General features: G+C 41.5%; 2 protein-coding genes across 2 annotated transcripts; one reads left to right on the forward strand and one right to left on the reverse strand.

The window, feature by feature from the left end:
• The first annotated feature begins 712 nt into the window (after window positions 1–712).
• LOC141802108 (protein NLRC3-like) lies at window positions 713–10144 on the forward strand. Its single transcript, XM_074685533.1, has 12 exons — window positions 713–796; window positions 987–1089; window positions 1700–1834; window positions 2118–2246; window positions 3139–3267; window positions 3444–3504; window positions 3655–3862; window positions 4160–5951; window positions 6020–6193; window positions 6297–6470; window positions 8587–8633; window positions 8743–10144. Exons 2-12 carry the CDS (start codon window positions 1001–1003, stop codon window positions 9270–9272), a joined length of 3468 nt encoding a protein of 1155 aa, XP_074541634.1. The 5' UTR covers window positions 713–796; window positions 987–1000; the 3' UTR covers window positions 9273–10144.
• A 534-nt stretch (window positions 10145–10678) lies between these two features.
• Window positions 10679–20491, reverse strand: LOC141802109 (disintegrin and metalloproteinase domain-containing protein 17-like). Its single transcript, XM_074685534.1, has 18 exons — window positions 20145–20491; window positions 19287–19422; window positions 19075–19208; window positions 18826–18914; window positions 17772–17952; window positions 17558–17688; window positions 17391–17477; window positions 17204–17314; window positions 16938–17082; window positions 16772–16863; window positions 16541–16693; window positions 16265–16464; window positions 14983–15086; window positions 14749–14883; window positions 14258–14388; window positions 14009–14176; window positions 13325–13381; window positions 10679–12900 (listed from the first exon to the last, which is right to left on the reverse strand). The coding sequence occupies exons 1-18, from the start codon at window positions 20233–20235 to the stop codon at window positions 12511–12513; spliced, it is 2535 nt and encodes an 844-aa protein (XP_074541635.1). The 5' UTR covers window positions 20236–20491; the 3' UTR covers window positions 10679–12510.
• Window positions 20492–23763: the final 3272 nt, after the last annotated feature.

Below are 23763 nucleotides of genomic sequence, written 5' to 3' on the forward strand. Positions count from 1 at the left end.
TCACTACTTTCTGCTCTTTACATTACAACTTTCAACTAGAAGTTTATTCTCATAAAATCAAGGCTTCCTTTATGCAAAATTATAATACGCTTTTCATGAACTCAAACACACTTCACCTTTGTTAAAATCAATACAATCAAGGAACATAAGTTAAACAAAACAAAACACATTCACAAATTTTCTAACTGCATGAATGAAATCATCCACATTAGCTTTGTTGAAGAATTACTTCCCCTCCACCTGATTTTATTAGAATGTCAATTTATTAGAATGTCAATCAGCGCCATCTAGTGGTTTGACAAAACTACGGCATGTGATCTGAGCTGGGTTCCCGCCATGGGTGGGATGGGTTCTGATGTCACTCTGTAGTTAAAAAGATACGACAGCGTCCTCAAATCAAATGCACGCAGGGACCAAGACTGGCGAGGGGAAAACATGCAGCTTCTTGTCTTCATACATGAAGGTGGAAAGAGTTCGTAAGCTGACCAGAACTCACTTCAACAGGTGGGTGTCCGAGAAAAGCGTACATTTTAAATAATTAAGACCACTGTGCTCACATGGTGCTGTATCACTGTTTATCTACAGATGTGTTTCTTGATGCACACTGGCTGTCTGAAATATTTTACAGAATTTCTTTCTGAGCTGAAAAGCAGAAATTTTACTGACGTCTACCTGTTGTATTGTTTGTGTTTTTTAAGTAAAATCTGCAGCAGTTTGACGGTAAACTGAGTTACACCATTACTGAAAAATGCTGAGTATCTGAACCGGTCTGACAGCTTGGATTCATCTGCCTCAGGTTCTTCTTTTTCTTTTTTTTCTTCAGTTAACGCCTTGTCATCTGAAGTGAAGTTTATGAATAAAGAGCTCAAGGGTTAGGCTTAGGGTGTTCCTTTCAGATTGCCATATTATCTGTAAGAAATTTTGTATGTGATATATGTCATGTGATATCCTGTAGTGAATGAGCATGTTGTTGTGTTTGGGTGAAGGTTGGAGCTCTGCTATGAATCAGATTGAGGACAGACAAGAGGGAGCCCTGACCTCTATAACCACTCTGTGGAGGGGACATGACCGCCAGACCAAAGCTAAGAGGTGAGAAGATGATCTGTACCGATGTTGTGGAAACTTTCCTGTTTCTGGTGAAGAATGAAATAGAGACTTCTGCCGGCCAGCAAGGTTTTATTTTCCTTTGCAAAGAAAAAGGTCAGTCAACACGCAAGCAGTCAAAGTGAAGAAAGACCTCGAACATAGTTCAGGCCAAACATTTATACTTGAGAGAAACGCCCCAAAAGGTACTCCTAACGCCCCTCTGTCTGCTGCAGGAATCCACATTGAGACAGAGGCCTTGAAGCTGGGCAGAAGGTGTGATGACAAAAGGATCAGGAAGCTTATTGAGGAAATGGGGAATAGGGTGTCTCAAATGGTGGAAATAAAAGCTATGAATTTGCAATTACACAACAGGGCCTTGAAGCTGGGCAGAAGGTGTGATGACAAAAGGGTCTGGAAGCTTATTGCAGAATCAGGAGATGGGATGTCTCAAGGAAGCAGGATATGGGGCATCTCAAGCAGTGAAAACAAAGACAATAAAATTACTATTACATTCGACCACAACCAACTCTCCTCAATGTTAGATTGCAACACTCAAGTCATTCCACTTTCATTATTACACATTTAAAGCTGTGTTTGTATATGTCTATCAAAGTCTGAAGCTGCAGCACAGACAAAACTCTGATGGACTTGGACGTGAATCAGTCCGCAGCTGTGTGTCCTTCAAGAGTAACCGGTCTATTGCTCAACCCTTACACTTCACAGATGGACGGCACTCTAATGGTCAAAGGTAAGTAGGTGTGTCCCAAACCTGATCATAAGCATAGGCTTGGATTCCATCTAGGTCTTTTTAATTGCCCAGTGATCAGCATTTTTTTGATTATCTCGTTCAATTATTCTTGTTAGCTGTCACAGAACACATATTGCTGCTGACCAAAACTCTTCTTGGCCCCTGGTCAGTCTTTTCTGTCAAATAGGGTTAAAAAAAATTAATCCTTTGGTGAATGTCACAATATTTTCCAAATCAGTAACAGTGTACTTTTCCTCTGTGTGTGTGTGTGTGTGTGCTGAAGCCCTGAGCATCAGCATAAACCAGACTCTGCGGAATCTCAACCAGATCCCACTTGTGTGTCCTTCAAGAGTAACCGGTCTATCTATCAACCATTAAACTTTGCAGATGTAGAGCAGCCTGCAGATCAAAGGTAAGAATGGAAACTCTTTCGCCTGAGGTTTGAATTCTTCTTTGTTGTGATCACAACATCATCTTCACCCTCCTTTTTATATTTTCCCACAATAATCTAGACCCACAAAGAGTTTGGTCTTGAAGCCTTTGTGGCTTCGTGGCAGACTTTGGTGGTATTCAGACCTGGACTGTTTGGTCCACTTTAGACGAACCAGGGTTAGTTTCCCACGCTGGTCTGGACTTTCCATGCAGGTGTGAATAGACACAAACGAACCCTGGTGCAGACCAAGCAACCACTTTTTGAGGTGGTCTCGGTCCGCTTCCAAACAAACTCTGGTGCGGTTTGGAGGGGTAGGGGTGGTCTTTCTTAGTGCATGCTGGGGCACAGTGTATACTTTTTTTATGAGCAGACACTGGGGGCACAGGGGTTGCCTTACCAGGCAAAGGTACTGGGGACACAGGGGCCTGCTTGGGCAAAGCTTCTAGGGAGCACAAGGAACATGTCTCCCTCTGTGGTCATCTCGGGGAAGTAAAAAAAACTTTGCCATACAAGTTCTGCTTCAATGGGACTTACTCCTACTTATATAAGAGAAACAATCATATATATATATATATATATTTCTTTTGTAAAACAATCGGAACTTTCAGAATAGTCAACTGTGTCCCTAGTTGAAGTTTGTTCAGTTTTGCTGGGTGAAACAAATGGCCAAGGATCCAACTTTGGAGAATGGCCAGGGCTTGCCTTCAAGGGATCTCTACCTTCCTAAGCTCAAGCACAGGGGTGCTTGGCGGTAGAGAGACATCAGCAGTCTCCCTTTCTTCCTACTGACTGTGCCATCCAAATCTGACCATCAAGATTTAATCAGATATGGTGTACTGTCCTTATGTGTTTGTCTATGTTTGTGTTGAAGCCCTGAGCACCAGCATAAACTAGACTCTGCTGGACCTGGACCGGCTCCCACCTGTGTGTCCTATAAGAGTGACCAGTCTATCTACCAACCTTTAAACTTTGCAGACGTACAGCAGCCAGCTGATCAAAGGTAAGAATGGAAACTTACCTCAAACAGGAGTAAACACTTTTGATTTGAAGGTGAATCAACAAAAGGAATAAGGGAAATATATTCATGAATAACCAATTTCACAAATCCCAGATGTCTTGAGTTTTTACCAACATTCTAATGACAGAAAATGTTTTGTGCTTTAATTTCCTCCACAGATTTCATCAGCAGAACTTCAAGGTTCCTCTTGCTCAAATAAACCTGGAGTCAGACTTCATGGTTCGTAAATGTAAAAACTCTACTATCACAACAAAGTCAACCAGCCACCAACTGAACGTGTCCAGCCTCCATACTACATTATACACTTTCTTCGTGCGTGGACTGATGTTCTGTTCTACAAGTCAAAGTTCACATTTGGTTCTGTTTCAGCTGCTCGAGGAGAACATTATCAGTTTTGTCAAGAATGAGCTGAAGAAGATCCAGAGATCTCTGAGTCCAGATTACCCAGAAAGCTTGGAGAGTCAGAGGGAGGATGAGAAAGAAGAGGAGAAGAGAAGCAGAGATGCATTTCTGAAGATTACTGAGCACTTCTTGAGGGGAATGAAACAAGAAGAGTTGGCTGACTGGTTGCAAAAAAGTAAGAGGGTTTAAATGGATTTAAATGTGCTTTTTGACCAGAGGAACTAGAGTTGAGAATTGGATCTGGGGTAATTAAACCAATCTGTATAAACTTCACTGGACTTTGGGCCTCAGTGGAAACAGACAATGATGGGCCATATGAACCATTTAGTTCTTGGGAGAGTAGATCTTTGGTTGAAAAGTACTTTTACATGATGGAAAGAGGGAAAAGACAATCAGTTTTGAATGTCCAATAGATCAAACTCCACAGACTGTTGCTTCAGACTGTTCTTTACATTTCTTTTTTATTGTTCAGGATGTGGTGTTCCAGAGTGCCAACATAAATTGAAGTCTTATCTGAAGGAGAGGTTCCAGTGTGTTTTTGAGGGAATCGCTAAAGCAGGAAACCCAACTCTTCTGAATCAGATCTACACAGAGCTCTACATCACAGAGGGAGGAACTGGAAAGGTTAATACCGAACATGAGGTCAGACAGATTGAAATAGCATCCTGGACACAAGACAAAGCAGAAACAACCATCAGACAAGAAGACATCTTTAAAGCCCCACCTGGAAGACCTGAACCAATCAGAACAGTGCTGACAAAGGGAGTGGCTGGCATCGGGAAAACAGTCTTAACACAGAAGTTCACTCTGGACTGGGCTGAAGACAGAGCCAACCAGGACATTCAGTTCTTATTTCCTTTCACTTTCAGAGAGCTGAATGTGGTGAAAGAGAGAAAATTCAACTTGGTGGAACTTGTTCATCACTTTTTTTCTGAAACCAAAGAAGCAAGCCGGTTTGAAGAGTTCCAGGTTGTGTTCATCTTTGATGGTCTGGATGAGTGTCGACTTCCTCTGGACTTCCACAAGAATCAGACCCTGACTGATGTTACAGAGTCCACCTCAGTGGATGTGCTGCTGACAAACCTCATAAAAGGGAAACTGCTCCCCTCTGCTCGTCTTTGGTTAACCACACGACCTACAGCAGCCAATCAGATCCCTTCTGAGTGTGTTGACATGGTGACAGAGGTCAGAGGGTTCACTGACCCTCAGAAGGACGAGTACTTCAGGAAGAGATTCAGAGATGAAGAACAGGCCAGCAGAATCATCTCCCACATCAAGACCTCTCGAAGCCTCCACATCATGTGCCACATCCCGGTCTTCTGCTGGATCACTGCTACAGTTCTGGAGGATCTGCTGAAGACCATGCAAGGAGGAGAGCTGCCCAAAACCCTGACTGAGATGTACATCCACTTCCTGGTGGTTCAGACCAAATTGAAGTCCATAAAGTATGACGGATGGGCAGGTCTACATTTGAGTCCAGAAAGCAGGAAGATGATCGAGTCTCTGGGAAAACTGGCTTTTGAGCAGCTGCAGAAGGGAAACCTGATTTTCTATGAATCAGATCTGACAGAGTGTGGCATCAATATCAGAGCAGCCTCACTGTACTCAGGAGTGTTCACACAGATTTTTAGAGAGGAGAGAGGACTGTACCAGAACAAGGTGTTCTGCTTTGTCCATCTGAGCGTTCAGGAGTTTCTTGCTGCTCTTCATGTCCATCTGACTTTCACCAACTCTGGAGTCAACCTGTTGGAAGAAAAACAAACAGCATGCCCAATCTCCAAAATCCTAAAAGTACAAAAAATAAGGAAACATCTTTATCGCAGTGCTGTGAAAAAGGCCTTACGGAGTCCTAACGGACACCTGGACTTGTTCCTCCGCTTCCTCCTGGGTCTTTCACTGCAGACCAACCAGTATCTCCTGAGAGGTCTACTGAAACAGACAGGAAATAGCTCACAGATCAACCAGGGAACAGTCCAGTACATCAAGAAGAAGATCAGTGAGGATCTTTCTGCAGAAAAGAGCATCAACCTGTTCCACTGTCTGAATGAACTGAATGATCGTTCTCTGGTGGAGGAAATCCAGCAGTCCCTGAGATCAGGACGTCTCTCCACAGATGAATTGTCCCCTGCTCAGTGGTCAGCTCTGGTCTTCATCTTACTGTCGTCAGAAGAAGACCTGCACAAGTTTGACCTAAAGAAATACTCTGCTTCAGAGGAGGCTCTTCTGAGGTTGACACAAGTGATCAAAGCGTCATCCACAGCTCTGTAGGTAGATGAGTGAAAGATTAAAAAGTTCATGAAAGATATTTGTGCTAATCACTTTTTCCTCACAGGTTAAGTGGATGTAACCTCTCAGTGAGAAGCTGTAAAGCTCTGTCTTCAGTCCTTGGCTCCCAGTCTTCCAGTCTGAGAGAGCTGGACCTGAGCAACAATGATCTGCAGGATTCAGGGGTGAAGCTTCTGTCTGTTGGATTGCAGAGTCCAAACTGCAAACTGGAAACTCTCAGGTCAGGTTTTCTGTTGAGTCTGCATCATGGGTATTTGATTGAAATCAGCTGACAAAATTTTTGTACCATTTTTTTTCAATGAGTGGCTCTTGCCTTCCTCCAGGCTTTCAGGTTGTCTGATCACAGAGAGAGGCTGTGCTTCTCTGGCCTCAGCTCTGACCTCCAACCCCTCACACCTGAGAGAGCTGGACCTGAGCTACAATAATCCAGGAGACTCAGGAGTGGAGCTTCTGTGTGCTGGGCTGGAGGATCCACTCTGGAGACTGGAAACACTGAGGTACAACCAGACAAGGAGGGTTCAAACACTGCAGGCACAAAATGAGCAAGCATCAATTCAGACAGACCACAAATTCAGGCTTAGCTCAGGCCCCTGACACATCACAGTCAGATCCACCTGGCATTGATTAGTCCACCCAGACTGCAGATATAGTCACCCAACTGATGGTGCCAAGACACCTTCAGGAAAAAAAGTTTTCCAGGGGGCTCATGAAAACTCAATTTAGTCACATGTGGAATGACAAAACACTAGACTGTATGATGGGTTGATTCTATTGGCCTGGCATTAAGGGAGACATACCCTCTTGGTGTGGCATTTGTCCTGAATGTCAATTGGTAAACCAATCTGTCACACCTAGAACATCTTTGTTTCTATTGCCATTTATTGAGGTTTCACTTTAGGACTTGGTATGGAACTTATCAGGTCATATGAACAGTTGGCACCAATTTAGTTAGACTTCTGTTCAGGTTGTTTGGTGCTGTAGCTGTCACATGGCTGTGGCTGACTTCCTCTTCTGTTGCCAAAAAGGGCGGTTGGAGCAAGGTTTGGCAAGACGACTCCCTGGGCTTTAACAGTGAGGGTAACTCAGTTGCAGGAGTGAGAGGACAGGAAGTAGTCTGTTGGAGCGCTGTTTCAGTTAGTTGACATATTTTACTCAGGCGGCTCATGAAAACTAATGAGGATATATGGAAAAAAACTAGCCCATATGATGGCTCAGTTTTATTGACCTGGCATTCAAGGAGCCATACGCTGCTTGTGTGCTGTTTGTCCCAGATGCCAACTGGTAAACGAACCTGTCATACCCAAAACATCTTTGTTTCTATTGCCATTTATTAAGGTTTTATTTTTGTGGTTGGTATGGACCTTATCGGGCCATTTCTCAAGTGCATGAGGACATACTTTCCAGTTTGTGTAAAGGCTGTTTGGTGCTCTATTAGGGATGGACGATTAATTGAATTTTAATCTTGATTTCGATTTTGGCTACTCACGATCATAAAAATGTTAAAATTGAAGAAAAACGATAAATGTCAGACATCAAGAGATAACGGAGGCTGTTACATTTATGCTAGCAAGGAACATGTGCCCCACATAGACTGTACAAAACATGGACGTAGTCTCGCCGACGTCACCCGTCTGTTACTGAAACGGAAAATGAAGCACATCGGCTATAGCGGCCATATTGGTAGTGGCAAGGGCTTCGCCTACAGCCATAGGGCGGCGGCCTTCACGTGACCCTTAGCTGTGCCTCTTATTGGGGGAGCTCGCGATCTTAATATCCTCTGAACGGCCGCGTTCGAAAAAATTCACCTCGGTACAGTGGGTGCCTGTAGTAAAATTAGCGACTCAGACAGGAGACATTTTTTTAATCAGGCTGTATACAGGTTAATTTCTGCTTTGAAAATGGCTTTTTTTTGGCATAGTGTGTGTGTGACTTCCGGTACTTCCGGAGCCAGCCTCAAGCGAACACTCCAGAAACAGCAGATTTTAGCACTTCCGCATTGTCTCATATTCTCAGACCGGAGGTTGCTGCTTGGTGCCCCATCAGTACCGTAAGTAACCCAGGATTCCAGAAACTAATTTATTTTTGAGTATTCTTTCAAGTTGTACTTCATTAAATACTCAAGTTTTGAAAATATGAATAAACATGTTTATTAATCATGATTTCAATATCTATCAAAAAAATTGTGATTAATATTTTTGCCATAATTGTCCAGCCCTATGCTATATCCACATTCCAGTGCTCCATGATCCAGGTATCTTGTTCAGCCTATGACCACTGCCTTAGGGAGGTACAATCTTGTTAGCCATAGAGTGGATGCTCCTCAGGAAACTGGAGAGCAGTGTTTAATCTGATAAGCCCTTCCACTGGCCTCCAGTGTTGGCATCACTATCTATTCTACCCATAGAAAGCTTGTGCTCCTTCAGACTTGAAAATGGCTCAAACAAACACTTTTGAAAGAGTATTTGTTGAATTTTCTGAACAAGATGAGGGCCTGTTTGAGGGGATGCATCGGCTTCTTCTGTCCAATGGTCCTTTTAATGATCCAAGAAGACCATCACAGTTACATGAGTTAGCATCCTGTTGGGCTTAAAGTCACTCTGTTTCTTCCTCCAGGGTGGACCATGGTGGACAGAAGTGGTTAACACCCGGTCTGCAGAAGTGTAAGTGTGGGATCATTTTGACTCATTTGACCAAACAGCAAACTGTCAGCTAACAAAGAAAGTCTTCAGGAGTGTCTTACACCAAACTGTACCTTTTTCTCTTTATTAGATTCGTGTGAACTCACTCCAGACTCAAACACTGCGAACAGGAACCTCAAACTGTCTGAAAAAAACAAGAAGGTGACATTTGTGTGGGAGGATCAGTTTTATCCAGATCACCCTGACAGATTCGACTACAGAAAACAGCTGCTGTGTGAAGACCCTCTGAGTGGTCGCTGTTACTGGGAGGTTGAATGTAGAGGAAAGGTTTACATATCAGTGAGTTACAGAGGAATCAGCAGGAAAGGAAACAGTCAGGACTGTGGGTTTGGATCTAATGATCAGTCCTGGAGTCTGTGCTGCACTGATGAACGTTTCTCTGTCTGCCACAATAACCAAGAAACAGCCATCTCCCTTGCCTCATCCGCTGTCTCTCACAGAGTAGCAGTGTATGTGGACTGTGCTGCTGGCACTCTGTCCTTCTACACAGTCTCTGACTCAGTGATCCACCTCCACACCTTCAACACCACATTCACTGAACCTCTGTATCCTGGGTTTGGGTTTGGGTTCTTGTCTTATGGTTCCTCTGTGTCTCTGTAAGAGTCTCGACCCTCTGCAGCAGCAAACACAAACTTCACCTGATTGTTTGATAGGAAGCCAGTCCATCAATGAGATGAAGAGTGAGGCTTTGTTTGTTCTGCTAGGTTGGGTTGGAGTTGGTAGATGAGCACTGGTTGGACATAACAAGGATTCATTAATGTTATTCGTTACAGACATGTTTTAAAGCAGTGGGCTGTAGTAGTGCTAAAGATAGCCGGTCACTAAACTAAGCTTCACATTGAGTTGATAAAGTTTGCTTGTTGATACATTTCAAACAATAGCTTCATGTAACTACAAAGAGGTAGATTACCATGTTGCTTTGCATCCTGGGAAAAGTTGCCTTAATTAAAGAAAGCAGTGTTAAAAAGAAGATCTGCTCTCCAAAACAAATGCATGCCGTAGACACAGTCACATCTTTACGACAGTGGGTGAAAGCTCTCATGGAAAACAGGGTCTTTATCCCCGGAAAAAAAAACACTACTGGCCACAGGTGGCACTGCAATCAACTCTAAATAGATAGTTCTCACTGAGCCTTTACGGGGCCCCAATCCACAAACCCCTTTCCCTTTGAATGGCCAGACCTTGATGTTTGAGATCCAACCCTTTGACGTGTCATGAACCAATGAGGAGATGCAATGATGTTATCATTTCAGCAAGTCTCATGAAGATATCCTGAGGATCTCATGCTGTTTTTACAACAGAGCATTTCGCTCAGTTTACAGATTTAGGGATTTCAACCAAATATGAATATGTAGATGTCTGAAAATCTGAACACGTTTGGTCTGAACATCCAGTATTGTTGTTTTATATCCATGTATGCAATATGGGAAATCTGAATTCCCTGTCTTAAGTATAGAAGTGTGTGGTATAACTGTTGTCTGTATGACAGCCTTTCAGGAGTTGCTGTGATTGGCTGAACCCAGACACTGTTCATGAGCGGTACCTATTAAGCTGACAGACACTTTGCCCACCACTTTGTTCAGAGTTGTTGTTAAAACTTGAGTTTAAGGCATTTGATTTGGAACAGGCCTTAGCTTGTTATTCCAATGATGCACAGACACAATATTTTATGTTGTCATACACACCAGGTTAAGAGTGCTGTTCACTTATTGTTTTTTCATCCTTACTTGTTCTCAACAGCAGCACTCATCTCCTTTTCCCTTCCTTATTTTTTTTAATGCTCTTTTACTTTTTTTTAATAAATAACGTTTTTACCCAAAACAACTGTGTTTTTATGTTGTTTCTTTTTTACCCATAACAAGCTTGTGTTGTAACATTTTATAGCTCATTAGCTTCAGGTAACAAAATCACAAAGCTGCTCACAATTCAAACAAGTTTCTCTCTGCAGCTAGAAAACAGGGAAAAACCAATGAATAACTTAACTGTTGCTTTATTGCTTACCATCATTCAGAAACATTTTGAAAAGGCAGACTCATGGGCGGGTAAACAGTGACACGACAACATTAAAAAAACACATTATACAAATATACAGACCAATTCTCAGTGACAGTAATACAAACGGTAAATCCCATAAACATCTTCATACACAACAAAACAAATACTGACAGAGCTGCATTTCAATACCACAGAAGAAGAAAAGGCACTGATTGTCATGAACAAAATAAAAGATTTCATCAATTATTGGCACAATACACAAAAACATGAAACTGAATATAAAACATGAAATCTTTGTATGGTACCAAAAAAAACAACAACCCAAAATTAAATAATATTAAAGCTGAAAATATGTCAGTTTTGTATTTTCAGTTTAGTTTAAAGCCGTTTAAAACTCCTGAAGTAGCTGGTTTACTAAAAAATACTTTTCTGTAGGCATTAAGTACTCTTTATTTCTCAAAATAGAGAAGAAAAATAAAGGTCTATAAAATTTGAAAAAATGTGAATCAGAAATAGATGCAGGTAGGGCTGAAACACATTTACTCAATAGTATATTAAAAGGTATGTTGGGGAACTTTTAAAGGCTGGTTAAGAGAATTTTTGCAAGTTCTTCAGGGCCTAAGAAAATTACCAGGATTTTGCAAAACTACACAAATGATTGGCTATGAAAATAGTCAGATTTTTTTGTTTGTTTGTTTGTTTAATCAAACCAGCTTTAGCATTATCATGTATTTATATATCATAAATCATTGTATTGTCTTTGGCAGCATTGGACTTCCATAGAAAGATGTATTTAAACAACACAATACAGATAAAAATATGTATTTCAGTACAAACATACTGGGTTTATGTTGCATAAAAAATAAGGCACTTTTTGATTTGTTTTTTTTTTTTTCTGTTTGATTAAATGCTGGACGGAATTCAAACAACAAATATTTAAGAACAAATTACCTCTAAAAATCCACAACAGCTGAGCAAAAGGGCAACAAACTGGTTGTTTTACAGCAGCAAAAATCAAATTTCTGCTGTTGATTTTACAGCAATACATAAAAACTTTTTTCTTTCTAAATAATAAATAAGACTCAAAATTCTGAGACTGAATTTAGAATTTTGACCTATTCCAAGAAATCTAACCAAACTGAGATATTTTTTCTTCAGAACTTTGAGATAATCCTCCAATTTGAGACAAATGTCTTCAATCCTAAAATTTAGAAACCGAACATAAAAAAAATGCCTTTGTTTCTTAGAATTTTCAGATCCAATTTGAAAATCTTACATCAAACTCAGAAATCTGATATCATTCTAAGATCGTCACATTTTGACTTTTTCCCCATAATATTTATATTAATTTCAAGTTCTGACTCAGAATTTCATGACATGATTTTGAGATTCAGTCTTTTTATCAGTTTTTCAAGATAATTCTAACATTCTGGGTTAAAATTTCCCCGTTTTGTTCAGAATCCCGACTTGCATCTAAGCATTCTCCTTCAACTGAGAAATTCTGTCTTCAATTTCGAACAAAAAAACGTTGTGGTGTTTTTTTACCTGCCTTATCCCTCCAAATATTTTCACCCAGTGGCCCCAATCCTCATCTGTAAGTTCTGAACAGATTTTCCTTTTCATATGAAGTAAGTTAAGAGATTTTATCCCCTCCTTTATTGTTTTGGACCTAAGCCACACCCAATTTAAAAGATTCTTTTAAAAGTGGTTTCATATAAAATGTATGTCAGACCTGAGTTTGATATGATACTGATAAGTGCAGAGACTTTTTTGAACTCATCTCTAAAAACATCCTGATACCTGAAAGTCGCCTCCAGCTGCCTGCTCTCAGGTGTGTGTCCTCTCAGCACTGCGTCTCCTTGGTGTCAATCTGATGCTGTCTCTTCAGTCTGAACAGCAGTGCCTTCTCACTGCGACTCGTCACATTCTTCGCTGTCAGGTCCTCGAAGGAGCGCTGAGCTCCCCCTGCCGGCCTCCCAAACGCCTCCTCCAGAGAATCCTCATCCAGGTGAGAGTCTAAGCTTGGGTCCTCCTGGATGGTGGCCATGCGGGGGTCCAAAGGGGCATGGCCTGGGCCTGGGATTGGGGCAGGGTCAGAGACAGGCGGGGTGCTGGTCTGCTGGGGGCCAAACGGCTGGAAACGGAGCCCAGCCGAAGAGGCTGAGGTCGGGAAGGTTGGGGGTTTGAAGATTCGGACGGATGCAGACTCTAGGCTGCTCAGGAGCTCAGCATTCTGGGAAAATAAACATCACAGAAAGCATAAAACAAATTTGATAAGCAACAAATCAGTTTATGCGACAAACAAGGGGACGTAACAGACTTCAAGGAACTCTATGCTTTTGTTTATTTGATTTTCTAGGGTTATCTCTTTTCAATAAAACCTCAAATGTGTAAAATAAAAAATAACCGCATCCAAAATTTCAGGGGCCTTTATGTTAAATAAGCATCTTTTGGTAGCAGGGGTGCAAGGTCACCACGGGTAAATAAGGCAACCATCAACCACCAGCAGCATGACCAGCTCTGTTAAGCACACAGAAAGGCACTCCCCCAAAAACAATAAAAAAAAAGAAAACAGACAAAAAAAAAACAAGAAGCTTGCACGTCAGCCAAACAAGCTTCTATTCATATTCTAAGTCAAGTTTAAACTGTAAACTCACACTGGGGAAGAACAGACTCTTTGTTGTTTGCTCATATTGCTGGTCCAGCTTCTTGTCCTGAAAGAACGAAAAGAGCAGGAAACTTAATATGCAAAACACAATTTTAAAAAAGGATTTCAAGGGTGTTAAAACTGGAGTTTGTTAGAGGTGTTGACCCAAAACCGGAAAAACTGCCATCTGAGCTCATCTGCTCCATATGTAAACACTGAAACGCTGAAGGTGGAAGCTCTGAAACATAAACTAGGCAGCAGAGATCCATGGAGGTTAGAGAGACAAGGTGCTAACAGTTTCTCTGAAGACCCCAAAGATGATCAAACTGTGTGGAGCTGCTGAACTCTATGAGCGTGTTGATGAGGTGCTGTGTTTCATGAGTCTGACCTAGAGACAGAGCAGACTGTGGAGGATATGGAGCAAAATTAGCTGCAGCAACGCATTCTTTGCAAAACATGAGACCAGCTGAGGCTAAATTGGCTGAACTTAGCAGATTAGAGTTCAATGGTAAACAATCCAAGCAAAAATTTAGCAGCAGTCTTCAAATATCTGACCTGATCGGCTCAGTGTTTGTAAAATCTTATATCTGTATTATTCTCTCCTGAAGGATAACGTTAGACTGGGTGTCTTGCGGCTCCATGGTTTCGATAAACCTGTGACATGTTCATGGTCTGAGTGTTTTTCTAAACCCACCACACAGTGAACCAGGATGCTGAAGGGAACCCAGAACAGCAGAGAAAATGCCACCACAGATCCCACGATGTTATCAGCCAGAAACTTCCTGAAGGTGTTGATGTCGAGTTTATCTATGAAGTCCCACAGACGCTCCACCACGTCCTGCACCTGCTTCATGCACTTCCCCTGCAGAAAGAGCACACCTGTCAGGTGAAGCCCTCACCTTTACAGTCTCTGTATCAGACAGCTTGTGTAGAGGAAACTCACTGCTCCATCACAGTAGCCTACTGTGCATGGTTTGCCTTGGCGCAGGAACAGGAAGCTGCCTGTTTCGTCCTTGTAAGGGGCGCAGGCGCCACTGCTGCTGCGACAGCAGACTTTACACGAGGAGTTGGTTTCTGCAGAAAAGGGACTGATGCTTTACTGCTGCTGTGAAACATGAAGTTCAAGTCTTGAAAACTTTCACTAAGACCTCCAACTGCAAATACTCTCAAACATAGGGATAGGGATAAGGGACAGTTCACTTTTTTATCTTGGAACTTGTTTGTAGTTAGTGTTTGTTTGTCGTAATTTGGTGTTGTGTTGATAAAGTTTGATGGATTGAAAATAGATTTCTTCTGTATTTTTAGAAATGTTAATATAAATGTTTATATAGAGCTAAAGTTTAAAGTTCAAGTCAAGAAACTTTGAAAAGAACAACTTTTGTAACAGGACTGGATACATTAGCCGTGAGTTTTAACCCGTCTTGGGTGTTGTACCGTTGCAGGCGCAGGGCAGCAGCTTTAACACGGCCTGACAGAACGGCACACACTCTCCGTCCAGACACTCCCCGCTGTCCAGACACACAGTTTTATCTGCAGCGTTCTTTGGAGGAGGACACTCACTGCTGTTTCCTGTCCACACACACACACACACACACACAGAAACAGGATCAGCCTTCTGGAGTCTATTCATGTACATGTGCTCCTCCAACATCAGCCCTCTGAGCTCACCTGTGCAGTGCGAGTGTCCTTTACAGGTGGCGTCAATGGGCTCCTGGCAGACTTCACCTTCAGACTCAAAAATGCAGTTTTTACAGCATGCACTGTTCCTGTCACTGAAAACAGAACAAGACCACAACATGAGCATTCCAAGAGCCGAATCCTGACCTCTGGTTTCTGTCTTTTCATCATGAAACACAGCAGGACTAGAAGAGTCCCAAACCTAGACATGCACGATCGATTGGTGCAGATTTCCTAAACATTGGGGGATCGGTTAATCAGTGATCAGGGATCTGTGATTGGCCCATCCTTACATATGAAACTAATCTTATATAACTCCTGGAAGGTCTCACTTCCAGTCTTTGTTGCTTTTTGCTCTGAGACCTAAAACTCAGGACTTGTTTTAGTGAAAACATAAAGATTATATTTTTTCACGTGTATTGGTCAATGATTTTCAATGAAATAAGATTGGAACATTAAAGGTACATTCTGTCAGGTATAAAAAATAAAAAATAAGAATCTGTATCAGCAGGTTTGGCTTTTTAAACATCAGTGATCGGTGATCAGCCAGAAAAATGTGATCGGTGTACCCCTACCCAAAACTGCAGTTCTCCAAGTGTCCACTAGAGGCTGACCCCAAAAGTAAATGAATCCCCATAGAGCTCTGTGTTAAAATGTCAGAAATGGCTGTTGTAATATCATCATCCTTATGAATCACTCGTTTAGCTCTTTTGAATAAAACATAAATGTCCATCATCCAATGCAGCTAGCATCAAGCCGGTTTGATCAATTTTAACTTAACCAGAAGCTACTCCATGCACAACTTGATTAGACAAATTAAATTTTAGAATCAAAATCAGCCCGTAATCCATGTATCATTTGTTAGCTTGATAATCAATTCAGAATTTAAAAAACGAAACCTTAAAAAACTGTTTGTTTTGCGTTTTTTTTCTTCTTTTTTAAAAAGAAAACAAATTAAATTTTGTTTGGTAATATAGATCAAGTAAAAGGATATTGAATAACAGGTCACGGACTGATTTTGATTTTTTTATTTATTTTTCTAATCATCGTGACCTGGAAGTTGTAGAAGAAGTAGCTTCTCTGCGTTTAAACTGTAACAGCATAATAACACTTGAGCCGTTTGCAGTCAAAAAGATGCTCCACCGTGGACTTAAGTTCTACAGATTTCTCTCACTTTAGAGCCAGCCTCCAGTGGACACTCAAAGTACTGCAACTCTTTTTTTGTTTAATTTGTTTTTTTGCTATTGGTCTGATTCTTGGTTCAGTCTCTGACCTGCATTGAGCTCCAGGTCTCAGCCTGCAGTCTGTGGTGCAGCAGCGGTCTGAGTTGATGTGCAGCAGCCCTGGGTCACACTCCTCCCCCTGCTCCACGCGTGAGTTCCCACACACGTTCACATTCCTCTGCTTGAAGCACGTTGGAGCTTTAGACCTCAGGCGCTTCACGATGGAGCGCTTGCTGCAGTTAGAGAACATCTGCAAAAGCAGAGACAATATTTACATTCAAAACTTAGCTCGAGCCAAAAAACTTTCAGGAGGAAAGATGCAGCACCTTGTTGTTGACGTGGTCGCCGCTCACAGCGATGGGGTACATGACATATTTCCCACCCTGGTCCTCTCGGGGGGCGCAGTACGGGATGTTGTCTGGGTCGTGTTCTGCTCCAAAGTTGTGGCCCAGCTCATGGGTTGTCACAAGGTCGGCTTCCTTTGAGAGGAAGAACACACCAGGTTAAAATAACAAAACATCCTCAAGTGACCCACAGCTTTCAGGTACCAGACGCACCTTAGTGAGGATGGTCTTTCCGTAGTTCTTTGTGCTGGTCAGGCCGGTGTTCAGGTAGATGGCTCTTTTCTCATTTGACGATGATGGACAGGCTTCAGAAGAAAAGACAAACACGTTTAGTTATCCAAGTTTTCCAGTATCTCTGGTGGAGGCAGCAGGTCTCTACCTTTGGAGCAGAGACCTCCGGGGATGTCGGGTTTGGACGGTGCCACGTAGGCCAAACCCAGAGTGCCCTCATCAAAGTCCTGATAGGTGAACAGGTGAGCCAGGCAGACGTTGGAGGCTTTCTCTGCGATGTCAATGCTGAACTGCTGCAGAGACAACAAACAGATGAGGCGTTCAGAGACACATGATGATGATTATACACCCTCCCCTGATATTTCTTTTCTCAAACAGTCATCCCAAACGGGCATCACACTCAGGTGTTTTTACCTCCAGCAGCTTCTTCACGTCCCACACATCTCGTCCCTCCTCGGGACTTCCTCTCATGTTGAAGTGCGCTTTTCCTGCATCCACTGGGGTTGCACTCTTCTTGATGATGATCTGACAGAGTTTACTAACAGGTGAGTCAGCGCTCTGTTCAAGCCTTAAATGCTTTAACAAAGAAGTGTGATTTCACCTGCTGGATCTGGACGCCATAACCTTTGAACTCTTCATCCCACGACGTGTTTCTGTAGATGTCATCCACACGGTCGATCAGCTCAATCTGAAAAAGTAAAACAGCGGGGAGTTGGTGTTTGTACCAGCGTAGAGGTGATGGAGGTTAAAGGGGGAGAGTGTACGGACCAGGTAGTTGAGCGTCGTGCTCTCTTCCTCTCGGCCCATGTGTTTGAAGAAGCGATGATCGGCAACCAGCAGCAGAGGACAGGTGTTCTTCAGGTGGTCGTGGACCTGGCGCTTCTCTCTGACCACAGATTCTGACCAGTTAAAAAAAAACAATGAGGTCTGAATACATGACAATCATCCTTAAAGTTTACCTTGCCTCTGTTGAAACTCGTACCTTCATTGTCATGGTTTTTTAATGTTGTCACTTTGGCACCATCAGGGAGGAGGAAATCAGGGTCAGAGGTCATGTAACCACAGACTGATGGCTGGTGCAATCGGCTAAGGTTTCTGATGTCCTCTGAGCGGTAGATCAACAGACGACCATCAGGGGGTGAAGATGTGAACCTCCAGAGGGGCTAAGAAGAAAAATCACAACAGGAGTTTACAATATATATATAAAAAAAAGAAGACGAAGAAAAAAAGAAACATCTGAAGTGATTTTGAGTCCATGTGGTGACTTCCATTACAGAGTCATGTCTGTTTTGACCTCAGTTATGTTACAATCCTGTTTTGAGGTGAACTTTATGCTGTTTTTTATCTTAAATTGATATTTTCCAGGCAGATATTGTATATGTTAAAGGATAATTTCGGTTTATACAGCTTTTACATTGTTTATTGAAGTAGAACAAAATACTCACCCAGAAGGCTTTCCTGATCCAAGCAGTGCTTCGGGAGATATTTAGATCCAAAATCATGCAGCGGACGTCCGTATAATGGGATCCATCGGGGCATAGACAGCGCCGCTCCTAAAACTGCATTAATCGTCCAAAATCTCATGTTTTTCACCAATATTCCATCGTGGTCCGCTCCGGGTTAGTCCTCTGCTGCAGAATGCGCGGAGGGGCAATCGTAATCAAAGTCAGTTCGTCAGTTCAGAGGTCAATACAGCCACACAGTGCTGTCTGGAGTGACACAGACTGCAGCAGAGGACCAACCTGGAGCGGACCATGATGGAATATTGGTGAAAAACACGAGTTTTTGGATGATTAATGAAGTTTTAGGAGTGGCGCTGTCTATACCCCGATGGATCCCATTATCCGGACGTCCGCTGCAAGATTTTGGATCTAAATATCTCCTGAAGCACTGCTTGGATCAGGAAAGCCTTCTGGGTGAGTATTTTGTTCTACTTCATTCTATAAACAATGTAAAAGCTGTATTAACCGAACTTGTCCTTTAAGTCTTAATGTCATGAAATCCACAGATGTTGTGTCTCTCTGTTGATTTTTCACCTCGATGTTGTACTCGGCCTCGTCTGTCAGGATGTGAGCAGAGAGCTCACGGTCGTCAATGTGAGCCTGAACTCGAGAGTTTTCCTCACCTGAAGATAAAAGACAAAAAAACTTGCATAAAACTGTTTTATTTATTCTGTAATTAACCAAGCAGTTCAGATTTGGGTATTCAAAATAATAGAAACTAAAACTATCTCCTCTTGACTCAGCATAAAATACTCCCTTTACTGAAGCTACACTGTAAGTTACCAATGACGTGTCCTGTGAAGTAGTTGTGTCTATTGACAGGGATCTTCCGCTCTTGTCCGTCCTCGTCTACGATCACGGCTCTGAAGTCCTCTGTGAACAGCTGGTCGTTGGTCCTCAGGTACAGCCTGAAGTGCCTGCAGACAAAAGTAAAAACACACTCTGTTTCTTTCCAGAATCATTCTGTTAAACCCTCCTGAAGTGTGACCTCTGACCTCTGAAAGGCGTCAAAGTTGAGTAGTTTCTCCACGTGAGTGTGAGTTTGGACGTCTCGGCGGCGGACGGAATGGGTCTGCAGGCTGGAGAATGGCAGGACATCAAAGTCGTCCAGCATCGACCTGAGAGACGTCACTGAGGGAAAAATACACCAAGGGTCAAGTCTATTACTCTAAAGCAGTCCAAGTTCCACAGATATCTACATTTTTGCTTTAGATTTTCTTACACTTATAAACTTAGGGTGACAAAACATAGTACTCCATCTTCTTTCTAATAACAAAGCTGTTGAATACTTGTTTCTGATTGGTCAAAACTCCATAATAACAAAATAACATCAACATCAAGGACAGAACAAAATGCCATCCATCAAAATTCCATCCCACAAGTAATTAATTGGCAGCAGCACAAACAACACTAAGAACAACCTGATCACAAATATCTTATTAAATCAATCCACAGAGAAGAGTCTCTCACATTTCCCCTCTGCCTGTTGACACTGGTAAAAAGGCTGGTTGAAGATGTGTCACTGTCATTAATGATAAACAAAAGGCTAACGCTGGAACTAGACAATGAATCAAAATGTTAAATTTAATGTCAATTCATCTCTATGGCTACTACCATGATAGCGTTTCATCTCGTAATATGTAGGTAAACCACAAATGTTTTGCGTAACATTATGTTGTAGACTCACCATTTTTTTAGTGGTATAAATTTTAGCTTGCATTTGATTTTTTGTCTTAATGTCAGATTTGAGCCTCCATAACCTGATAACTTCCCTGCAGAGTCAAGCCACGCTTGTTGCTCTGACGAACATGAAACCGGACATTTCTGAAACTTAGACCATTTTAAAAACTCACTGTACGGTTCCTCTTCTGTCCCTGCAGGCGAAGAAATGGCTTCTGCAGTAAAAACCATAAAAACAGATAAAAACATGACCTCCCGTCTCATAGTCGCTCGGATGGGTTTTTAATCCGCGGGATGGACTGAATGGAAAAAAGGTCGTCGCTGCTCGTTTCGGATTAAAGTCTCGACGCATCAGATAAACGACTAAAAACGACAGTTTAGAAAAAAATAGGGTTTAAAAGGAATTTTCAGATGAAGAAAAGTGAGTGTGGTCCAGTTTGAAGTCTTTGTTTTGTTTAGAAAGTGACAGAGAAAAGCTATCAACCCACAGAACCAGGAAGACTCACCACACTGAGTAAAGAGAGCGTCAACGGCTGACAACAAAGAAGGGAGGACGGAAGTACTGAGCACTGCTATCAAAATAAAAGCGTAAAACTGGTGTTCATTGAAAAATTACGAACGTATTACAAATCAAGAGCTGGAGCGCTTTTTCAAACAAATATATATTATAAATGGAAAATTAGAGCATCGTTCACAAAGAGTGGAAACGAAAAAAATCATAGAATTTTTAAAGTTAAATTAATGGATTAAAATGTGTTTTCAAACATGACATATTGGTTTCTTACCATGTATTAAAATAAATGATTTCTGTTTCTTTTTGTTATTATCACAATTGAAATTATCTTTCAGAATTGTTATGATGAAAACGATTGTAATTTGCATTTTGAGTGGTGTTTTAGACGTTAGATTTTAGAGTTTTCTGTCACTGAAGCAGAAGCATTTTATTTTGTAACTCCATCGTTGTACTTCGTCCTTATGCTTTCGAACTTTAAATTCAGTCAAACGCAGGAATTTAAAAACCTATAAAACAGATAATCAGTTGTTGGCGTAATTTCTTTTCACACGCTGTGAGGTGTTTAACTATTCAAAGCCGAAAAGACAAAGTGAAGAAGAGGAGGAAGGTAAAACATGTCAGCTGTTTATCTTACATAAGAGAAAAACAGACATCTGGCAGCTCTATTTATAACATCTGATCTCATCCAGATCCTCTCCTACTGACAGTCATTCAACCAGAAACACAACGATAACACACGCACACACACACACACACACACACACACACACACACACACACACACACACACACACACACACAAACACACACACACAAACACACACACACACACACACACACACACACACACACACACACACACACACACACACACACACACAAGAGAGAGAGAACCGTTAATTTTACTTCAGAGGATATGAAGAGTTAAAAAAAAAAAAAAAGACAGTTTGATCACAATTTTATGACACAAAGTGTCTAAGTGTCTAATAATCAAAACAAACCTGAAAGATATCCCACGATTCATAAAGAAAATTTAGCTTGTAGTGTAAACAATGCGAAAATGTGCCTACAATAACAGAAACAGGACAAAAATTATTCTTGTTCAAGAAAAATAAATTAAAAGGAAATATCAACAAATTGCGTTCAGGTGCTCCTCTAACTGTCATATCCAGGGTTTTTCCTTCATTCATTCCTGCTTTAAAGCATGTTAGTGACCAAGAATATGAATGTTTTTGAAGTTTCACCTGACACTTTCACGTTCTTCTCAACTCATCATCAGCTGCTTGCAAAGATAGCCTCAGCAGACCTGTAGAGGAAAACTTCAACAGTTGTGTGTGTGTGTGTGTGTGTGTGTGTGTGTGTGTGTGTGTGTGTGTGTGTGTGTGTGTGTGTGTGTGTGTGTGTGTCTGTGTCTGTGTCTGTGTCTGTGTGTCTGTGTGTGTGCAGGAAATTCAGCCATTTAAACTCCTAAATTCATTCATTCATTTTCTGAACTGCTTATCCTGTTCAGGGTCGCTGGCCTATCCCAGCTGTCATTGGGTGAGAGGCGGGGTACACCCTGGACCAAAGGTACCAAAGGTTAAAACATAACATTTAGGACAACCTTTTCTTAAGGTAACAAACTCAGGCTCCAATACTGGTTTGACTACGCCTTAACATAATCTTACTGCTAAATGTCTTTTGCAGGATGAAGAGAATAAGTCTAGTTTTCTTTGCCTCATGAGAAATTCTTGCTTAGTAAGTTGTCTAACAGTAATATCTCATGTTGCAAAGTTGTAAACTTTTTGTATCAAGAAGAGTACATCCAGATTTTTAGAGAACAGTCTGGGGGCCTGGTCATAAGGAAATCTTGGTTTGGGCTGAGCATAAATCTTTAGATTCAACCAAGCATTCCCATGTCTTCCATTTTGTCTGTTTCTTCTGAACCACTGGATATTTTTCAGCCCTTATGGTGAGTAGAGCTGTTTAGCCGCCTTTAAGTGTCATAAGTTCAGATTCAGAAGCTGCTTGTTGGGATCTCAAAGATGGGCCCAAACCCACTTCAGGAGATTTGATGCTTTTTATGTTTGCCTGAGAAAATGGATCATCATCTCAAATTTCTGTGAAAGCCTGACCATTCAGGCAAAGGGATTCAGTTTTTCATTCAGGTAATAGTCAAGAAAGGTTTTTCATTATGACACGGTTGATCAATTCTCTGTTGATCTTGGTATTCAGGTTTCTCTTCATCTGATATGATGTCTCTGCTGACCATCAATCATGGGTTCTACTGTGGTTTCACTTCAATTACATCCCATTCCTCCAGTCCTGTCTTGGAAAGTACTGAGGCAAGGTAGGAAAACAATACTGTGGCAAGGATGTTGGACAACATGAAGAACAGGTTTCACTGTTTTTATTGTTACATAATAACACAACTCTTGTTGTTTAAACTTGGCACTTGGCAGTCCTTATAAAACAGTGTTTTGTTTTAGAAATATTTTTAAATTATTGTGTATATTGTGTGCACTCTCTTTAAAGTCTTTGTTATTTGTTCTTTTTTATACTCTTGGCTCACCATTCCCTTGAAGGTGTCTTCCATTCTTTTAAATTTTAATGGCATCTGCTTGTAAAGAAACCAAAGTACTCACAGGTGAGGAAAAAAAAAATCTGAAGGAATTTTTTTCATGTGTAACCAGCTCAATGTGTTGGACACTTAGCTTTATTCAAAAGTGTATTTTGCAGTTGATTTCATGGTGCATTTATATATTTTATTACCCAGGGATGCAGATAGCACCATTTTTGGTGGAATGGCCCTTTTGTTTCAAAATGTGTGGCTGTATTGGATTAAATTGGGCCACTAGAGGGCAGAAACCTCCCAAAACTAAGATCAATAAACGCTGTAAATAAAATGCTGTAAATAAAAATAATCAACAGATCCTTGGATTCTTAAAATCATCATGTTGGAAGGACTGCAGTGAGAGTTCAAGTCTATCGCCTTCTCCTGGTTTCCCAGAGGAAAAAGGACTATGAACAAGAAGCTCAGCCTCAGATTTGATTTTAATAATCCTCCTCAGCCTCTGATGTTGTTCCCAGGACGAGCATTTGATCCACTTAAACCTTTCTGCAGCAGCCACAGGGGAGCCTTGGCTGGCTCACTGTTACTAAAGGGAAACACTGGGCTTGTTATGAGTTGGTGTTTTACACTCTCTTCTGATTACCCTCCTGTTTTCCAGATGCTCCTTCCTGTCTCTGTTACAGCTTTTCAAGCATTGCTCAGTGTTCTGTCAGCAGAATCACTCCCT

This window comes from Halichoeres trimaculatus, unplaced genomic scaffold (assembly GCF_033239565.1).
Source record: "Halichoeres trimaculatus isolate MK-OKI-2021-1 unplaced genomic scaffold, fHalTri1.1 fHalTri1_scaffold_13, whole genome shotgun sequence".
NCBI lineage: Eukaryota > Metazoa > Chordata > Actinopteri > Labriformes > Labridae > Halichoeres > Halichoeres trimaculatus.

Bases quoted from the DNA above. Each gene is read 5' to 3' on its own strand.
- LOC141802109 (XM_074685534.1), bottom strand. From the start codon at position 20,235: ATGAGACGGGAGGTCATGTTTTTATCTGTTTTTATGGTTTTTACTGCA. The intron at 19,209-19,286 runs GTCAGAGGTCAC...TTTTGTCTGCAG, and splicing joins AACTTTGACGCCTTTCAGAG to GCACTTCAGGCTGTACCTGA. The intron at 17,478-17,557 runs GTCCGTACACTC...TTACTTTTTCAG, and splicing joins GCACGACGCTCAACTACCTG to ATTGAGCTGATCGACCGTGT.
- LOC141802108 (XM_074685533.1), top strand. From the start codon at position 1,001: ATGAATCAGATTGAGGACAGACAAGAGGGAGCCCTGACCTCTATAACC. The intron at 2,247-3,138 runs GTAAGAATGGAA...TTTGTGTTGAAG, and splicing joins GAGCAGCCTGCAGATCAAAG to CCCTGAGCACCAGCATAAAC. The intron at 3,505-3,654 runs GTTCGTAAATGT...GTTCTGTTTCAG, and splicing joins ACCTGGAGTCAGACTTCATG to CTGCTCGAGGAGAACATTAT.